Source organism: Chionomys nivalis, chromosome 8 (genome assembly GCF_950005125.1).
Source record: "Chionomys nivalis chromosome 8, mChiNiv1.1, whole genome shotgun sequence".
Lineage (NCBI taxonomy): Eukaryota > Metazoa > Chordata > Mammalia > Rodentia > Cricetidae > Chionomys > Chionomys nivalis.
Window position 1 is genome coordinate 84,180,299 of NC_080093.1, and position 20,908 is coordinate 84,201,206.

At 46.6% G+C, this 20,908-nt stretch overlaps 1 protein-coding gene across 2 annotated transcripts in view; it reads right to left on the reverse strand.

Moving 5' to 3' along the window:
• Positions 1-20,908, reverse strand: part of Tead1 (TEA domain transcription factor 1) — a 228,319-nt gene that overhangs the window by 10,663 nt on the left and 196,748 nt on the right. For both annotated transcript variants that reach the window (XM_057778412.1, XM_057778411.1), the window contains 2 exons: positions 13,794-13,967; positions 134-274 (listed from right to left, as the gene is read on the reverse strand). In XM_057778412.1, the coding sequence (XP_057634395.1) occupies positions 134-274; positions 13,794-13,967 (315 nt within the window). The remainder of the gene's footprint in view (positions 1-133; positions 275-13,793; positions 13,968-20,908) is intronic.

Genomic DNA, 20,908 nt, shown 5'->3' on the forward strand with positions numbered 1-20,908 from the left:
CCCAGTCCTTTTTACCTTTCCCATGAGTCTGGGAGAAGGCACAAGTAGAGGGGAAAAGTGCCCTGAAAAAGCACCGTCCTCTACCCCCTGCCTGCCAGTTACCCGACTTTTCCACCTACAGAGGCCAACTTACCTCTACTTTTTCTACTACTTGTTTCCCAAAAGAGCACACTTTGGTGGAGCAGGTAACCGTCATGTTTTCAGAACTCTCGTACTGACTGCTCACACCGTAGAAAGCCCCGGCGTCATCTTGGATATTGCAGTTTAAGTCCGCCTGTTGGAAGGAAGTGGGGGCAGGTTAATTCTCTCATCCTAGGATCTTGGTGATAAAGATCAGAGCAAACCATCGAGCAGCTAAGCAGTGGGAAAGAGAGACCTCTCTACAGACACCACCTTGATGGGAAGACACCTCCTTCCCAGGCAGGGCTGGAACTTGCTGCATAGCCAGTCTCCCCCTCCTAAGTGTTTACAGGAATGTGCCACCACCATACCCAGTCCCCACGTGCCAGGGTTTAAGCCCAGCCAGGGCTTCATGAATGCTAGGTAAGCACTCCAGCACTAAGCCCTGCAGTGGTATATATCTGGGAAATTGTTCTTTGTGAGGACATGCTACCAGCAAGCATTCAGAACTGGAACAGCACCGTACGCTTGCAATAAAAATTCTGTAAGTTTCTAAAATGCACAAAAAAGTAGGACATGAATTGACTGTGTACTCTGCCAATCTTGAGAGAGACTTAAAAGGAAAAAACAAAAACAGGCCCGTACAGCAGCCACCACATCCAGAGAGGAAAGGCTGACTAACGATCGCCCTACAAAGATGCTAAATCCCAGCTACTCAAGTTACTTAAAATACACACAATAACTTGTCAATAATAATACACATTCTGAAAATATCAGCCAAGTTAGAATGGCAGCTATGGTCTGATATCAGCAAAGAAGATGACAGTGATCGGCGCTTACTCTTCTATCCCTATGAGCTGAAGGGAAAGATGCCGCCCATAGTGGCCGCAATTTCCAGATTCCACAATAAGGGTGGATTGGGAGCTCTCTTTGTCCAGTGCTAACTCTATTTCAGCTCTATGTAAAATTTCAAACTCTACAGAGCAGGAGAGGATGGCAGTGGCTGAGTCTGTCCATTCAATCTCACCATCACTACGTGACTGTCACTCATTTACAAATCCATTAAAGGAAACAAACCAGGGGTTGAGGCCGCCCAAGGGGCACTGATCGCCAAGCTGGAGCTGAAGCTGTAGCAGGCTCAGACAGCTGCTACAAACAACTCCAGGAATGAGTCTGTAACACATTTGAGTGCATTAGTAAAGGCTAGCAACACAGCTACGAGTGCTAATTTAAAAGATGTATGTGCTGTGTATATAAAACAAAATTCCAATTTATCATTTCCTTAATTATTTAGGAAATAAGCAAACAATCTGGAGGGACTGTGAGGACACGATAATAATGAAAAGACTTTTCTAAACAAATGGTTCCTGCCATTGTCCAACAATTCCCCCAGACAAGAAACCCTCTTAGCTTAAGCCTGCACCCAATCACATTCATGTCTGTGTTGCCCTGGGGCACTGCTGTCCAGGACTATTCAGATATGCTGGTGAGCTTTCACTTGGAGCAGATGATCTACCATTACACTTACCCTGAAAAGCGAAGTTATTGGTCAGGTGTGGTGGCACAGCCTGTAATCACAGCACTCTGGAAGCTGAGGCAGGAGGATGGCACAAAGTCTGAGGCCACTTTGGTCTACAATAAATTCAAGGCCAGCCAAAACTACATGAGACTAAGTATCAAAAAAGAAAATTATTAAATGTTTGGAGGGATGGCTCAGCCTTTAAAGGTTAAAAGCTCTGTCTCCTCTCCCGAGGACCGGGGTTGGACTCTCAGCACTCACATGGTGGCTTTTAACTGTCTGGATTCCAGTCCCAGGGGATCTAATGCCCTCTTCTAGCTTCCTTGAGCACCAGGTACTCATGCAGTACACAGACAGATTCCACAACAAGAGTGGATGCAGCAAACACCCAGACACGTGAAACAAACAAGAAAGAAGGAAGAAAACTTCAAGGTGCTGGGCTGAAGTTCAGTTGATAAAGTGCTTAGGAAGCATGCACCTCAAAAGCTGGGCACTCACAAGGTGGACACAGAAGATCAGAAGTTCAAGGTCATCCTCAGAAACATAGTGCATTTAAGTTACACAGTGCATTACATAGGTATTACTTCGAGAGCAGTAGCCCAAGATCTTCTCCCTGTGCTATGCTGCTTATGGTGTTTTATCTGTGATTTCTCCTGGTTCACGCACCCTTGTTACCTTAGCATAGACGGGTTCTTGTTTTTTGTTTCTCTTACATTCTGATGGAACAAACTGGGCAGTGGCGGCACATGCTTTTAAATCCAGCACTCAAGAGGTAGAGAGGCATGAGGATCTTTGTAAGTTCAAGGCCAGCCTGGTCTACACAGAGAGTTCCAGGAGAGCCAGGGCTACACAGAGAAACCCTATTTTGAAAAAAAAAGAAAGAAAGAAAGAAAGAAAGAAAGAAAGAAAGAAAGAAAGAAAGAAAGAAAATTCTGAGAGAATTTCAAATTGGAGACGTTAATTTTGGAGTCTAGATTTTGAAAGGTTTCCCTGGTGAATGGCAAATAACCCATTTGGCAATATCACAGCTGCTTTACAAAAGCTCTCCCAGCACATGAGAGAGAATCACAGTCATCGGCTGTGTCACGGATGTCCTTTAGGGATGCTCTGGCAGAAGGCACGGATGTGAAAGAGAATTACCTGTCAGTCGACGGCATTGGAACTATTCTTAAAGGAAACTTAAGTCAATGAATTCCCCCCAACCCTCAGCGAGGGAAACATAAGAATGCAAGGATTAAAGGAGACAGCTGTGATGGGTCAGGGGCTCACAGAAACTCACACCCACCCTGCTGACTTCCCCACAACCAAAGACTAAGATGTAAAGACAGATAACTTGGGCTGGCTCAGCAGTTAAGAGCACTGACTGCTCTCTCAGGGTCCTGCGTGGAATTCCCAGCACACACACGGTGGCTCACGAGCATCTGTAACTGTAGTCTCATGGGATCAGATGACCTCTTCTGGTGTACAGGTGGATGTACAGGCAGACAAAACATACTTATACATAAACTACACAAATCTTTGAAAAACAAAGCACCTACCTCAAGGAATTCTAAGGTGAAAAAATAAAAAAGGTAGAAAAATTATTATACTGTTCTTGGGGGGTTCAAACTATTCCTGCCAGTTTTTAATCTAACCACAGGGTATTTTCTTAGAGGAAGTAAACACAAAAATACAAGAAACAGTGAAAGAAAACCCACACTCTTGCTGCATACCAGATTTGAAATACATCCTGTACCCTGAGCTCGTTGAAACAGGTTGACTGTGGAGTGGATTCTGAAAAGGGGGGTACCAGGCAGCCCAAGGAGGGAGCCCTTCTGAGAGACCCACTCAGAGTTCAACTCTTTCTCCTCTCGCAGCACCCAGTGTTTCCATGAATTTCTTCATTAGCACTGCAGGAGGCAGTCAACCGTCACACAGCTGCTTCTCAATGTGTTTCCTACTGCTGCTCCAACAAACTGTCACAGATTTAGAGGCTTAAAACATGAATTCATCTTGTACTTCAAGTGGCCAGAAATCCTATTGGGTCTCACCAGGTTAAAACTAAGTTATGGATTAGCAATGTTGTCTCTGGTTTGGAGACTTTGAGGGAAATCTGTTTCTTAGCGGCTTCTAGCATCTAGGGATACCTGAATCCCTCATCTGTTCCTTCTCATCTCTCTTCTACACTCCTCTGTCCCCATGATAGAGCTCAGTCAGACATGTAAGCTATCCTCCAATCTGACTTCCTCCCTGAGGCTGCCGGTAGTGTGACATAGTCACAGACCGCACAGATAGACATGGCACTTCCTGGGGCATCACGACTCTGCCTAGCCCTCGCCCTAACCCCAAGGTCCATTAAGAGAAAAGCATCTTTCTCAGAGATGGAATCTCTGGCCTGGGTCTAAAACCTGGCTTAACTGACTGCCCTTCAGGAAGATGGTTCTACTCTGGGAAGGCAGGTTCATCTCAAGCCATACTAAAGGAGCAATAATTAGGCTTTAATGAGATAATAAACTTTTCTCCCAGAATTTCTGCCCACGGTCACAGTGTACTGGCGCCACAAGTCACTAGAGGGCTCCATGAACCTGCCCATTCCCTGAATTCCTCAGAAAAGCCTCATCTCCTTTTTCTCTTTCTCCCTGTTCTCAGCATGCTTCCTCATGCACCCTGGGCTCCTGTATGCTTCCTCTAAAGCCCCCTCCCACCCTGTGCTTGCCTCTCTGCCATGTGGCTGGCTGACCTCCACAGCAGCTAATTCAAACAGCATGCCAGTCAAACCCTTCTCTCTTCCCCTTCCTCCTCCTCAAAGCAGTGTTGAGACCTGCACTGTGTCTGCCCTGGGGATTTTCTTTTAAAGTCTAGAAAGAAATGCCCTCTCACTCCATTTAGTCCATTCTTAAATTCTCTTGTAGTGAGACTAAGCACCCAAGAGGGGACCCTGACTTCCCAGCATCACTACTTGCGGTAACGTCCACCCAGCTCTCCAGGTGGAGAGGACAATCTGACGCTCTCTTGAGTTCTGCGGAACTCAGTCTCTCTGGTGGGCTCCATCCTATGACTCAAACCACAAATCTGTTTTCATTAAGCCTCCCCCCGTGTTAGATTCCCGTCTATCTAGTCCAGATGTTTTGGATGCTGCTTCACTTCTCACCATCTCATCTCTGCCGTCCGAACAATGGCATGGGCGGCAGGGCCTCACATTTCTCATCTTTGACCAGAGAAGATGACATGAGCAACAGCCGCTGCGGTGCGGTGAGGGACGGGTGCGCACCAATGCACCTGTAAGCTGCAAGGTGCCATGCAGCCATAAGCTGAAAGGTGCTGTACTAAAGACAGTTACTAAACAGCACCCACCACAACTGAAAAATGGACCAGGACAGAGCCTGAAGTCCCATCTATAAAGACCTTACCAAGTACAATAAACAAACATGACGATAACCATCAAGACACCAGGTTTAGCTTCAATCCGCATGTGTGTAAATGGCAGGCGGGATGCTTGCCTGGTTTGTGAGTTTCACATCATACCTGGCAGACTGGATGTAACTGCTCAGACAGATACAACCCCCCCAATTCTCCACAAAAGCACAAGTAGAGAGATTATGGAATTCCCCCTGGAAGCCAACAAAAAAAAAGTCATTTGTTGTGGAATATTTGTTTACACTCTAAAAGTGTGTGTCCGCCCAGGGTGCCTTCTGATTGGTTTAATAAAGAGCTAAATGGCCAATAGCAAGACTGGGGAGACTAGGCAGGACTTGAGGAAGAGAGAGGACTCCGGAAAGAAGAGAGGTAGAAACAACAGGGAAACTTGGACCACGTTGGACATACAGAATAGTGGAGAGGAAAAAAGCCACATGGCAGAATGAAGATGAATAAAAACTTGTTAATTTAAGTTAAAAGAGCTAGCTGGGGACAGACAAGTCTAAGCTAAAGGTCAAGTTTTCATACTTAATATGAAGTCTCTGTGTTGTTATTTGGGGACTGGAGGTCCCCCAAAGGAAAGACCAACTACATTCACTAACATAGTTTGAGTGAATTAAAGATTCCAAGATCTATTTGCAGGCAAGTTCTATAAAGCAGGGTGGGGGCAAGAGCAGATTTCAAAGGCAAATCAAAGAAATAACAACAAAAATAGACCACCACAAAGTGCTCCTGGGGCTAGGGATGTGGCCCAGCTGGGAGAGAGCCTGACCAGCATGCATGGGGATCTGGGTTCAATTTTCAGCACTCAGGATTGCTTAAGAGTGCTGCAGCCAGGAATGCTGGTGCAGGCCTACAATCTACACACCTGGACGCAGGGGCAGGTGGATCAGGAGCTCCAGTGCTGCAGCCAGGAATGCTGGTACAGGCCTGCAATCTACACACCTGGATGCAGGGGCAAGTAGATCAGGAGCTCCAGGCCACCTTTGCTACATGAGAGCCTGCATGGCATGGTTTCTACTCACTGTCCTTTTGTTCATTGTTCCTATTTATTCAAGGCTATGTTAGCTCTCATGGCCTTTGTTTGTTTGTTTGTTTGTTTGTTTGTTTATTCACTCATTCATTTAAAAATTGTCCCCATTTTGGGTGAACACTAAAAGTCTACCAGGACTAGATTTCATCTTTGAAAACATGAAATTTAGTCCAGGTATGTGGGACCCAGACACTGAAGAAGGGGACAGGGTAAAGGACTAGGCCAAGAACAGAGCAACTGTCCTTGCAAAAACTGGCTTCTGGAAAACCCACTGAAGGGGCAAAGGAAGAGGAGATTGTAATGGTCTGTCCTGTCCCTTTAAAACATAAGCCCCACCCACTTCCCCCCAGCCCCCATCTGCGGACCATTTCCAGCCTAAGACCCTGAGACCTTCTTCCTTTTCCATCTCTCTCCCGAAGTTTCTGCTTTTCTCCCTTTTCCTGACTCCCCCCACCTCTCTCCTCTTCTCCCCTTTCCCCTCCATAACTCACTAAATAAGCACCCACTTACTCTGCATAGCGTGCCTAATAGATCTCTGTCTCTCACCTGCTGCCTTTGTGGCCCACCGTGGTCTTGTGACCTAATACTACACCACTCAGGGAACGGCAGCATTTTATCTAAACCATAACATTTGGTGCTGTATCAGTCTCTGTCTCACCCGCCATGGGGCTCCCTGCCTGGGATCTCGGGCCATGATGGGACCTCAGCATTTTATTTTTAGCACAATGGAGATTGTTGCCAATGAAGACTGAGAACTAGAAGTCCACACAGCAAGGTCGCTTGGCTGTGTCACAGTTTAACGAGGCAGAGCTTGCTGAACCATGGGTAGGAGAGAACCCCTAAGGCAGGGCCATAAAGGGACAGGGGCGAGCTATAGGCACTTCCTACTTATCTCCCATCATTCTTGAGTGTGCAGAAGGGCTGGGGAGGAATTATGAGCTCGCACAAATGAAAACCACCTCGGACCGTCCCTGCAAGAGTCAGGGTAACAGGCACTGATGGATGGGCAGTTTTCAAACTACCGCTTTGAATCTCTCCTCTGCATCCTCTCTGAGCCATGATCAAAGGACCAAGATTTCAAATTGTGAAGCAATTTCTTCCCAATGGCAGCATCTGGCTGCTTGGCAGGCGGCACTGGGAGCTGGGCCCTGCCTGCTGTGGGCGGCTATCCAGGCCTGCCACATGGTGAGGCAGGGCCAGGCAGTGCACGCCTTGCGGGCTTCCCAGCTGCTCCCACAGGCGCCAAAGGACAATTGCTCGGTGCAAGGCAAAGGGGCCCTAAGAGACTGAGCCTATCTGGGGGGTGAAAAGGTGGGTCTGGAGAAAACTGGCAGCCCCAGAGTCCTCCCAGCCTGCTTCATTTGCATGCGAAGCCATCAGGGTCTGGGCAGGAGAGGCTGGAGCGAAGCTGAACACCTCTCCAGTTAGACAGGCTGCCTCTGGGGACAAGGAAGGAGCTGCCTGCAGGGAAGTGGGTCCCTGAGTGCTTCCATTCACTGGAGCCATTGTGCCCCTGCCCAGCACAACTGAAACAGAGGCAGCTCTCTGGCCACAGCTGTTTTAAATAAGAATAACAGGAATAAACTGGGCCGGCCCAGCCCTTCAAGTTACTTTCCGCTAATTATGCCATATATTTACATCCACAAAATAGGCGATTTTTAAAAACACCACCAGGGCCCCTTTATTGTGCAGATTACACACCCCTATTTGAATTTCATAAACATTTAGTACTTCAAAGACTCTTAAAAGCTTGCTCTAATTACAATATGCCTGGTTTGAAAAGGCTGTGTGTTTGCATTGCAAATTCCCCACCAATACCAGCATTCATTTACAAAAATGCAATTAATATCACCCACACGCCAGGTAAGAACCACGGTAGAGTACAGACTGGGACTGTGGTAGACTCAGGGTCTCAGGCCAGTGCCTTCCAACCGAATCAGGCAATGAGTCTGGGTGCCTGGCGAAGCCTGACCCCGTTCATCAGGTGTATGAAGGCTGCTGCTTTCTCAGGAAATGGGACTGTTTTCTGGACTGGAGTTTCCATATATGAAATGTCTTTTTAAAATAAACAACAACCACCAGGCAACCAATCATACACAGTGAAATAACAATTACATGTAAAGAAGCCACGAGCCACCCAGTAATATCTGCATGGCAAATAAACATCACATGGTACTTTGGTCCGTGGATGTCCCAACGATCTCAGACACTTGCACTAAAATTTAATGGGAAGCTTGCACAGGTTAGTTACAAATCCAGTAATTCTACTAATGCTAACCAGTCATCTTTACTAAAAAGAACAAAAAGTAAGGCTTATCCTCAAATTCCAACTTATATAAGGAAACATAAACCTCTGGGGTGGGGTGGGGCCAAGGGTGGAGCTGTGGGGTGAGGATACCTGTTGAGTGGAAAAACACTGTAGCCATGCTCCACGCTCACAGACTTGGCTGACAGGTAACTGGGCCAAGGCTGCCTCACATTTTAAACTGTCTTCCTTTATCTGCTTGGACCACTTGTAACTAACTTGCATTACTTTCAAAAGATTTTAATTTGTATTATTTTTCGATTATGTATTTGTGTGCCTGTGTGTCCTGGGGTAGCCAGGGGTGTTTGACCCAACGGAGCTGGAGCTGCAGGTGGGTGCGGAATGTGAAGGGGGCAGAGTTGACACTGGATCTCTGTCAACACACAACCAATCAAGAGGTTTCCTCTGTGGCTAAGGGTCTAAGCTCAGTTTTAAGCAGCTAGTGCCTGGGGCTGGACTGCAGCTCGGTGGTACAGTCTGCTTAGTTAACACGATGCCCTGCAACTACAAACAACTTCAAAAATCAAAACAAGTGTGAGAAGGGCGGTGCTCCCTGTTCAGTGCCAGCTCTCCTCAGCTAGCAACAATGTTTAAATAGCCACACATAGGAATGGCTGCACCCTGTCCAGGGTTTTGCTAGCAACACTAAGTCCAATGACCCAGGAGAGAAAGCTGTTGAGGACTGGCCAGCCGACTGGCAAAGGGATTCTCCCAATGTGGTCAAGGCAACTCCCAAATGAAGAGATTCTGGGTGGATCCTAGAGGGTGCCCCCATGTGAGATAACTTGCTAACCCTTTCCATGGTACATAAAATTCTCTCACATCTGTCTGGTTAGTAAATTAACCTTGCTTCATTTTGTTAAAGATTATCTATCTATCTATCTATCTATCTATCTATCTATCTATCTATCTATCTATCTATCTATCTATCTATCTATCTATCTATCTATCTAGTACAGTGTTCTCCCTGCATGTATCCTTGCCAGCCAAAAGAGGACGCTGGATCTTATTATATGGTTGTGTGCCACCATGTGGTTGCTGGGAATTAAACTTAGGACTTCTGGAAGAGCAGCGAGTGCTGTTAACTTCTGAGCCATCTCTCCAGCCTCTAACCTTGCTTCTTAATTCCTTAGAAAAGTGATTATTCAGGCATGGTGGTGCACACCTTTAATTCCAACACTTGGAAGACAGAAGAAGGTAGATCTTTATGAGTTTTTTAAGGCCAACCTGATCTACATTGTGAATTCTAGGACAGCCAAGGCTACAAGGCAAGAATCTGTCTCGAAAGTCAAAACTCAAAAGAGGTAAACATGTAAATTAAATGAGCACAAGCATACTGTTATTCATAGTGCATGTAAATCCAAGAACATTACAGAGAAAAGTATTATTAAGAACACAGGTAACATATATCTTAGTTCCTAGAATATAACCATTTATAATGTTTTGGAAAGAAAACAAAATATTAAATGTACATTGAAAATTTTTATTCCTGGCAATAAGATACATATCTGTACTAATACAATTTTTAAAAAGATTTGTTGCATTTTAGATTGACCTTTATTCCCAGCAATTGAGAGGCAGGGTAGGGGGATTTCTGTGAGTTCAGGGACAGCCCGGTCTATATAATAAATTCCAGGCCAGCCAGTCAGGTCAGGCCTCCCTCTCAAAAATGTAAAAAGATTTTATTCATATGTGTATATGCACATGTATGCAGATTTATTGTGTGTGTGTTCATAATGTGTCTAGGTGCCCTCACAGCCTAGAAGGGGGTGTCAGATCCCTGGAGCTGGAGTTACAGATGGTTGTGAGCCACCTGCTGTGGGGGCTGTGGTCTGAACCCTGGTTCTCTGTACGAGTAGCAGGCTCCCTACGAAGAGTCATCTCTCCAGCCCCCAGCCACAATGTTAGATTATTTAATTAATTAAGTTTAAGAATAAGGCTTCATTAAACGCTATTCTGGACAGTCTGGGGTTGTAAGGTGAAAACGCAGCTTCTTTCCATGAGTATTTGACGCGAGAATTCTTGATACTCGTGCACTATTAGGACTGAAAATGGAAAGCTGAGACTCCTCTCAAAGATACCAGCTCCATCTGCATTCCATATTTGGTTAAACCCTTAAATTAATTTCCTCCATAAAGACTTGGCTTAAGTCTGCCCAGCCCAGATCACTTGGGCAATGTGAGCTTAAGCTTCCATCGCCTGCAGCGTCCATATTGGTGTCTGGGTTCTGTCGTTTGCTTTGGTTGTGGGTCTGTGAAATGGCAGCACAGGTATTGTTTTCCATAGGAAACACCTCGGGTTGTCTTGCCTTACTGAACCCAGGTCAGACACTCTGAAAATGGAATTTCAACAGCAATCAAATGAGCAAATTAAGAGCCTTCCTGGTTTGAGAAAAAAGCAAAAGGGAGCACGGCTGGGCATGGGGGTCTCTGTTGTAATTTACCGAATTCCCACTAAGAGGAGAATCCGCTAAATGAATTGCTAATGTAAAAGCTGTTTCAAAGGGAGTGTTAAACCTTCTGAAGCATCGTCGACGGCACGCACCTGCTGATACCCAAGGATGGAGATGCTAAGAGCGCAACCCATCCTCACCAAATCATTACAGAAGCCAGTGAGACTCCAAACTGCAGCCTGATTGAAACTGCCATCTCTCCTCTGTTCTAACAGTTCCCCGTGAATTTCCTCGGAAAGGTTAAGGACTCCCAACAGTGGTGCTGAATGAGTCACGTTTTCTATCATATTCATGGAAGTGCTCAATTTTAATCCTATAAATCTGAATAGAACAGATAAGTATCTGGGCTCCGAGAGCATCAGTCTAAGTCTGCACACCGCCAGCCACACATGTGCAGGCTAGGCCTCCTCATCAGGAGACAGTACCAGGAGAGGCATAACCCAAGGGAAGGCAGAACCCTCAGGGAAGGCAGCTCATCCACCAGGTAAAAGAAGCAATGTTGGAAGCAAAGTCAAAAAACAAAACACACACCTTCCATGTAAATTTACACTCAAACAAAATGTTAATTATGAGAAATCTTATCATCATTAAAACCCACTGCTGCTGTTTAATTTGAAAGTAGTAAAAGTGGTTTCTTCTAATCATCTTATACTTATTAACTTGGATAAACAACCCATTTCCTACCTTTGACAACAGGATTGTCAAACTTGACTCGAGGACCATTCTTAGGCTTATAACACAGCTTTTGTTTCATAGTTCGTCATCTATTTTCTGTACTATAGACAGTCCTTATCTTACCTTATGGTAGCCTCACAAAATATTTATGCTAATACACACCTTTTAAACTTTAAACATGCATTCAGATCATTTGTGGGGCGGGGGTGTGATTTTTTGTTTGCTTTTCAAAACACGTTTTTTTGTTTTTTGTTTTTTTTTTGGTTTTTCGAGACAGGGTTTCTCTGTGGTTTTGGAGCCTATCCTGGAACTAGCTCTTGTAGACCAGGCTAGTCTCGAACTCACAGAGATCCGCCTGCCTCTGCCTCCCAAGTGCTGGGATTAAAGGCGTGCGCCACCACAGCCCGGCCAAAACACGTTTTTTTCTGAGAAACCCTGGCTGACATGTATCTCTCTGGAGACTAGACTGGTCTCAAGTTCAGAGATCCACTAGCCTCTGCCTCACCACCAGGCCTGGCTAAGCACCCCTATACTTTTTATAGTAGTGAGATGGGGCACCAGGGTGCTGGGGCACATCTTTAAGCTGTGCACTTTGGGGCACATGCAGTCTGATCTCTTTGAGGCCAGCCTGGGTTACAAACTGAGATTCTGCTTCCCCCTAAAAAGGGTGGGACATTTGTAATATTCAGGTGATTACACCGATGTTTCTTCAACGAGAAATCAAAATTAAGCTGGGCAGTGGCGGCACACAGGTCTCTACGAATAGCCGCAGAAGCGGTTTGGGCAGCGTTCTCAGGCTGCCCTGAATGTGAACGCTGGCCACATCCATCCAGGTTTGAATGCTGACGACATAATCAGTATAACCTAGTCACCAAGGAAGGATGGAAGAGTTGAATAAATAAAATATGCAAATTCCCCCAAGGAATTTAAAACATACATTTTTCTCTAATCCACCCATTTGTTTCCACATTGGGTAGGCTGTCTTCCCTGGGACACATGCTTGGTGTCGTAAATATGGAGAGTCTTAGGATGACAAACTCTGTGGCCCGCGGGTTAAACTGCCTGGGCACGAGGAGGTGTATTGAAATTGACAGCTCTGATTTCAAGCGCCAGGTCCCCAGCCTGAAGCGGTTTGTCCTTTGTCGTCCCCAGGCTTGCCTTCTTAGCTGGATATGAGACGGATTCCACTTACAGCATGAAATCCATGTAAAGCACTTAGCCCACTCCTAGCACACAGCAGGCACTCAATAAATGGAAACCACTCTGTGAATGCGGTCCCCTGGGGGCAGCAGGAGTCCAGAGGGGAGCTGAATGCACGGCCCGATAATTATGACCCAGCATGGGAACTGATTAACCACAAAATGAAATAGGAGTCAGGGGGGGAATCAACGCTCCGCTTTAGTGCCGAGAGTGGAAGTTGCTGGCTTGGGGACAGAAGAGGAAAGACAATGGTTTCTAGATGAGCATGAAGCGGGTGTGGGTACACAGGTCCAAGGAACCTACAAAACCCAGGAGGAAAGCACTTTGGAAATTGGTCATTGGAGGCCTAGAAGGACACACTGAAGGACACAAACACTTGAAGCTTCTTTAAAGACTGGGAACTAACCAACTCTCCACTTGGCCCCTACAGCTCTATCAGCAGGCCGCTGGCGCCACTTGGCCACTGGGGGAAGGGACATAGAGTATCTTTCAGAGGTGAGGGCCCTTCATAAGACCAAGCACCAAGGGCAATTTGAGGGGCCGTGTCCTGTGAAAGTAGGAAAGAAATGCTTGCTTGCTTTTTTTTGGCATATACAGACCAAAGGTCCCTCAGGAGCCAAAGACAAAGCTCACTAGGCAGCTACTCTGGCTGGCCAGTGAAGTCCAGCAACCCTCCCATCTCTGCCTCCTCAGCACTGGGATGACAGGCGCATGCTACCACACCTGGCTCTTTGCCATGGGTGTGGGAGATCGCACGCAGATCCCTGTGTTGGTGTTGCTAACTCTTTATTGACTGAGCCATCGCTCTAGCCCAGGAATGAAGCAGATACTGTGTATCTTCTCTGACACTTAGAACATCTTGAGGCACACAACTCTATCCTCATCCTGACTCCAGGTTCCATGCTCCAGTCAAAGTCAAGGGTCACTCAGCTTTGGGGTGAAATGCAGCAGAGAGGGAGCAGTGTCTCAAGTTTTGCACTGTGACTCCAGCCACCTCTGGGCCACCTACCCAGTCAGTGTGGAACCACAGCTGGCTGTACTGCACCTCACTCCCTTGCTCACAGGAACCAGTGAAATCACTTTGTCTACTCACCCAGAATTTTACGAGGAAGAAGGCGTTCTGAGGGCCTTTTCCAAACAGTTCCTTCAGGCCACCTTTCTTTTCAGGAAACTTGTCGTATATCTGACGAATGTCCACAGATTCAAGCAACGGGTCACTGTAAGAATGGTTGGCATGCCCGATGTGCACGAAGAGGTGTTTGTTGTACTGCAAGAAACCAACGGAGACATTCCCGTTACAAATGCTTTCAGAGAACAGGACTCACCTGTGTGAACTGGAGAATTTGTGTAAATCTTGAAATGCTACCTCTGGAAAGATACTTTAGAGCACAGAGGAAAACAACCACTGTCACTGCTGGGCGAGGCCACGTAGCTTCTGAAAGGCCTCAGGAATGCTTCCTGGGTACACTAAGACACCATAGCAATGCCAACCACCAAACCAAGTTTCACCTGGCTCACCTGACAGTGGCATCGCACCCGCTGCAACTCCTTACCCGCAGCACAAACCTCAGATGATTACAGCTGCTATCAGGACCACCCACAATGCACTTTCGGTCCCAGCTTTCCAAAGAGGTACTCCCTTCCTTCTGGCAGAAACAAGAGGAGCCTCTGGGTCACTGGCCACCATAGGAAGCCACATAAAACTTCTGCATGGAGGGAAGGTCAACACAGCTGAGGGCGAAGTGAGGGCCGCAAGGAAAGACTCTCCAAGGCCAAAACAGGGACAGTAAGAAAAAAGCATAGGTCAACTGGGAACAAAGAAACAAAAAGTTTGAATTCTATTCAGTAATTTATTGTCAAAGGACACTCTTTCTTCCCTTGCTTTGTTATAAGACCTTATTTGATTTGTTTGTTGCTTTGGAGATAGGACCTCATGCAGACCAGGCTGAACACACATAGATCCACCTGCCTCTGCTTCCTAAGGACTGGGATAAAATGTACTGTCACCATACCTGGCTTAAGACTTTGTACATGGAACACAAAGGTGTGTGTCCTGACCCCCAACAATTATTAAAACATCACTAATGCCTGTTCCCAACTCTTACTAAACTGGAACCTCTGAAAATTGAGGCCAGGCATGGGTCACTATTAAAGTTCCTCGATGAGGTTCAATATGGAGCTGAGTATGATGTTACTATCTAGATCTGCATTTCCCATTAAGTCCCAGGGCTGAGCAAGGAATGTCCAAAAGAGCAGGGGCTCCAGGAAAACTCAAGGAATTAAAGGGACATTACATCTCCAGTTCTTTGCATAGCGGACCACCCCCCACAAAAAGGTTTAAATCAGTAATTCACTATTACCCTGAGTTAGACTGTTACACTTAATATTCAAATTGTTGAAGGTTTAGCAAACACTCTTACAGTTTTCCTCACTGGTAAAAAATGTGGAGTCCAGATTCAGCCAGTTCAAGGACAAAGCCCTAGTCAGTATATGCCTCCTTAGTGTCCAGAATGGCAGCAATGATGGAGTGAATCTCACAGAGCTGCCAGAGGTTTAAATGACATTAAACTTCGAAGTTTGTCATAGATCCTAGAGCCAATGAAAAACAAGCACTCAAAAGCTAGCTGCTGCCATTTTACATGACACTCCTGAGATGCACAGTATACCTGCATTTTAAAAGTACTACCACAAGGAAGTGGTTTGGGGTCATGGATAATTCATTTTCATCAACTGGGCTGACTGGCTATAAACTCTAGAAAATATACCCCAAAGGAGTGCTGGCTGCTATCCTGATTGCTATCCAACTGAAGAACTCTGGCCATGGCACTGAGAAGCACAAGGATGGATGTCGCATCTGATGCCAGTATCCCATGCATGCAGAATATGACTGGGTAGATATCTTTCTTCAGGGTGGCCAAACCCTCACTTAGGCAACTTCTGGGTGCTAACTTTACCAAGGCTTCCAAGACTAGTGGATTCCAGGTGAGATGAAAACAGGACCCTACAAAACTTTTCCATACCAGATGCCTGGCAGCTTCGAGCCCAAACTGAGAGCCTGCAGGTCTCTGTGGAAGAAGAGAGTGAGCCTATGCTCCAAGGCCTGTAAAGACCAAGGCAAAGCCACCGTGCTGTGGCTTGGGGAGGGGACTTCTGTGCAAAGGCTGTCACACTATCTTCTCATTTTAATCTTTATATGTATGGGTGTGTCCTTGAGTGTATGTATATACGCCGCATACGGGCCTGTTGTCCACAAAGGCCCACGGAGCTGACGCTGCTACAGATAGCTGTAAGCTACCACATGCCCACAGGCATGCTGGTAACCAAACTCTGCAGAAGTAGCAGGGGCTCTTACCCACTCTCCAGTCCCAAGGCCATCTTCTCAAGAACAAGAAAATAAAAGCCACAGAAAGATGTGAGGTACAGTAAAGGTTAAGGAACTATGAATCTCTAGCCTGAGGTCTGAGAGGCCCCACTTCTGCCAGCTCTGTTGCCTCCTGTAGGCAGTGAGTCATGGGAAAGAATGGAGCACAGCAGGGCCCTGGGGACACAGTGTATGGAACGCAGGTATCCTGCCTGAGCTCCCAGCTCTTTCAACCACTGGTAGCCCACAGGCTAGGGCGGAGTGGCAACAAAGCTAAACGGCTCTGAAGCTTCAAGTTTTCTTGCTCTTGACATTGGAAGGTCAGCACACAAGTGTTGGAGTTCAGACCACTCCTTGTCAAGAAGTCAGGAACAGAGGGGCCAGGAAGGAACGGCCACACTGTGGAACTCTATCCTTTGGGCCCCAGAGCCATCTCCATCTCCGCGGGGGCAGCTGTGACTGCCCCTGGACACCTTCAAGAGCCTAGCTTGCTGCGGTTTCCTCATGGGAGAAGGGAGTGGGGAAGGCCATCAGGACCCTCACTAGAGATCTCATTCGGACTCTTTCCCGGCTCTCCATAGTAACTCTGCCTGGGCTGTGCATTGCCTTGGGGAGATAGGACCCCCATGATTAGCAGACAGAATATGGACAGTTAAATACAAGGGAACCTCACTTATGCAGCCTGGGGCAGTTGCCATTAATACTGAGGTAAGTTTTTTTTAATGGTGTGGCTTTTTAGGAGGGGGTCAACCCCATCACTGTACACAAGCGCCCCCACTCATGACCATAAGGGAACCCAGTGAATTCACTGGTTCCCAAGGGTGACTTGAATGGAATCCTTACTTTGAATTATCATTGATGCCTAATCTGGGGTCAAGAGACATTTGTTTTCATCTCCCCCAAGACAGGGTCATACAAGTTGAAAACCATGGTAGCGACTGAGCACAAAGAAGGAACCCTCTGAGCCTCTGATGCACACAGGTAGTGCAAGGCTGTGCAACAGAGGAGTCCCAGAGGTAACTATTATAGGCAGAAGGTGCTTGGCATAAAGACTGCCAGACACAGAGCAGTCAATACACTAGACTACTAATGGTCTGGGTTATGGATAATCACTCCATCCTGGGGTGGGAAAAAAAATATCCATCACTCAGGAGTTAGGAGCAAGCAGAAGAGGGTGCACGGGAGGTTTAATGGTCCTCAGAGCCCGCTTTTCGGGGAACTGAACTGAACCTCCGGCCTGCGTGGAAGGGAAGACCAGGTCTGGTGTCCCCAGGCTCTCGTGAGTCATGCTTTTCATAAGGATAACTCAGGTCATCCCTGCTGTAGTGGACTTCTTCTCTGTACAGAGGAGGAACCAGGAGCTCAGAGTTACACATTGTCTGAAGTTATACATTCGGGAATAGGCCTGGAGTCAAGAATAAAGCTTGGCCATGTGAAAGCCAGGCTTTGGGTGGCACAGAGATCACTATGTTCCTGAAGAACCACCTATGCCCTTGCAAATGTGCACTCAACTGTTCCTGAAAGCTGACTTGAGAAGAAAAGCTGAACAGCAGTCCCCAAATCCATGAAATTAAATTAGAATTCTAGATCAAGCCACAAGTGCAGTAGACCGAGTCTACAAAGGTTTCTATTTTGAGGATATGACCTCTGTGCCTGAAGGGCTGAAAGGGACAGAGGAGGAGGAACAGAGAGGCTGGCACTGTCTCTCCAAGGCCAGGGACGTGGAACAAAGCCTGGCCAGTGGTGTGTGTGGGCTTCAGTGCTGCCAGGGAGTGACTCTGCTTCTAAGAATACAAAGGCTGGGGAAGGTGTCCTGGAGACCACAGCAGGAAACAAATAAACCTCGCTTTCCCTGCAACTCAGCCTGGACAGCTCAGGAGCCCTGGCTGCAAACCCAAAGGGCAAAAGGAACAAAGCAACCTGATGTATAAACAAAATCAAAACTCCGGAGACCACTGGGAGAGGCTGTAACTCCTCCCTAAGGGGATGGATGGACACACCTACAAACCAGGTAGGAAAAGACTTTCAAAAGGAAATGGCAGTCAAGAAATGACCTGTGACAAAGGCCAGGGCCATAATTCTTCAAAACCCAACCTGTTCAGTTGAAAACAATAATTTGTAAACAACAAAAACCAGGTCCACGGAGATGGCCCTGTGGGTAAAAGGCACTCTTGGTTAAACCACTGGAAAGAGAGGAGGAGGGAGGTGGAAAGCGTAAAGGATAAGGAGAGGACTCCACAAAGCCGTCCTCTGACCACTACACGCACGCTATGGCACATGCCACACATAAACCATAAACATGAAAAACTAAAGTAAACAAACATTTTAAGAAGCTAAGCTTCCTAGGCACTTAATAGCTATAAACAGTCACGCGTATACCAAGGGCAACAACTGCCACGGTACCCAGTTGACACGCTTACCGCCTACCGCTGTCTACCAGGCACTGAGCAAGGAACACTAAGCCCATAAGCAAACACTACAAGCTGTTTTTCTTCAAAGACTGTGCAGACTGGGGAGGCAGTTTATGAGATTCTGGTTCTGTGCCCAGAATCATGTTGCCCACCTAAGCAAGCACCCTTGCACAGACTGATAATCATGAGGACACCGAAGAAGACGTGGGGTCACCTCTGCCTCTCCTGCACATCACACTTAAACTGTGCTTTTCACACAGTGACTATGGGACTGAAGAGACGGCTCAGCATTTGTTCTTGGGAGGTTCAGTTCCCAGCACCTACATGGCCTTCATCCATTACTGCAGTTCCTGGGATCTGGCCTCTGAGGGCTCTTCTGACTTCCACATGTATCATGCACACATGCACGCATGCAAAAACACTTAAAACACATAAAATAAAAATAAACACACCAATTACCCGTTTATATGAGTGTAGAGTTCATTTTCAGACATAGGAGGATTCAGAACACTGACCTATCCTGATGTTTTTTAGTAACTACAGCATACATTTCTCAGAATAAATGAGCAAGGGTCCTTTCTCAGAAGAACCTGGTCAGTAACTGGGTCAAGCAGGACAATGGGCTTTGGGCTCCTGGAGAGGTGGTAGCAAGGAAAATGGGCCTGAGAGATTGCTCTATCAGAACATCTAGAGAAAGTTCTAGAATTATACTAGAAATGGGGTACCTGTGTGCATGTGGAACCCACAGAAGAGATTTGTCTGTGTAGATATAGAAAAATTGGACAGATGACAAACAGAGGCAATCATACACTCTTGGGACACATCTCTAAGAAAGGCAATGATAGAGCTAACAGGTCACATTGCTGCATGAAAAACAAAACTGATTTGTGATGTAGGTGAAATGAGAATTAAACCAGAAATTCTGGTAAACCACACTGAGGGGTTAAAAGCAGAACAGAAGCAGATATTTTATATTTAACATATGCTAATAGAGAGAGCTAACTCCTACTCTCCCATAGGAAGAAGTCAGTAGGTATTTTCTAAAAATTATGAACAAGGGCCCCTCAAAAGTGGGAAGAGCCGAGTTCTATCACCAGTGGAAGAAGAGAACCGATTCCCAAGTTGCATGCCATGGCATGTACATTCATGTGCGTACACACATGCGCGTGCACACACACATACGCAGAGTGATAATGAATTACACGTAAAGAACACAAAGAAGCGGTTACAAGGGCTATGCAGCGCTATGGCTAATAAGAGGTGAGGAGACACAGGTGGCATATGGCTGTTTTCCGTATGGACCACATGGTTCAATTTGCCTTAGCTTAAATAAACAGCCCAAGAATGACTACCATGGAACCGTGGGTGGGGGTGAGGGGACGAGGAAGAAAAAACCATAAAAGGAAACAAGAAGTATGGCTTTTCAGGATGTTTATCTGATATTGACTACAAGCTCCCTGGGCCTCAAAGAAGCTTGGGTCAGACTGTAAAGTTCCTCTGTGGCTCAAATAAGTTGTACAGAAATCAGGGTGACGGTGTGCATGTTGGACCCCAGAGAAGGCAAATCCACTTGAGACTCGAATCTCTCAACTCGTCTTTCTCCTGCTGTGATCTTAGTCTGCCCTTCCTCACAGTCACTAAGAACCTGAAAGGGTGAATAATAACCCTTGGGATTCGCAGAACACGGGGTGGGAGAAGGCTAACGAGGGGCCTTCTTCCTGCAGCAAGGTTCTGTCTTCCGGGTCCCTAGCTCCATCTGCCCTTTGCTGCTAATGGAAACCACAGAGGAGTGAGGAGACCTGGACCCCGAGACTTGGGTCTGGATCTGCTGCTGATTCCACCCACTTCCTAGAACCTTCTGGGCTGTGGCTTTCAGCCCCTCTACCCCAGGTGCCTCCATTCTGCACACATGACTGCAGGATTAAGGAGAGAATTATGAAAACTACATTATCAAGAGAAACTGTCACAAATACCACTCACTCTGTAACTGTGACATTTCTCTGAGTGGGCTGGGATAATCTGAAGTAGTGCGATCCCTCAGACAGCAACAACATGGAAAGACTGATTTAAAACAGAAATGGATGGTGGGAGGGAGGGAAGTTCCAGGCTCATCAGGGTGAGTCCCACTATCCCGAAGTTACCATCACTACTGGAGTGAGAAGCGGTTTGCAACCTGGTCTCTGAATTTCCCTCATGCTAGCAGATGCCAGAACCAGAGGCTCCCTTTGAGGAAGCACAAAAGGTCTGTCCTCTAAAATGGCAATGGAATAGCTGGGGATGTACCCAATCCACGACAACAAAGAACAGAAACTCTCCCAATGGCTACTGGGGTATCACTGTTTTCTTTCCTTCCCACTCCAACCTCTTTCCTTTCCCCAGTAGGACTGATATTCTACCTCATTTAGAGATTTCTGATGTGGCTGTTTCAGTTTTGAA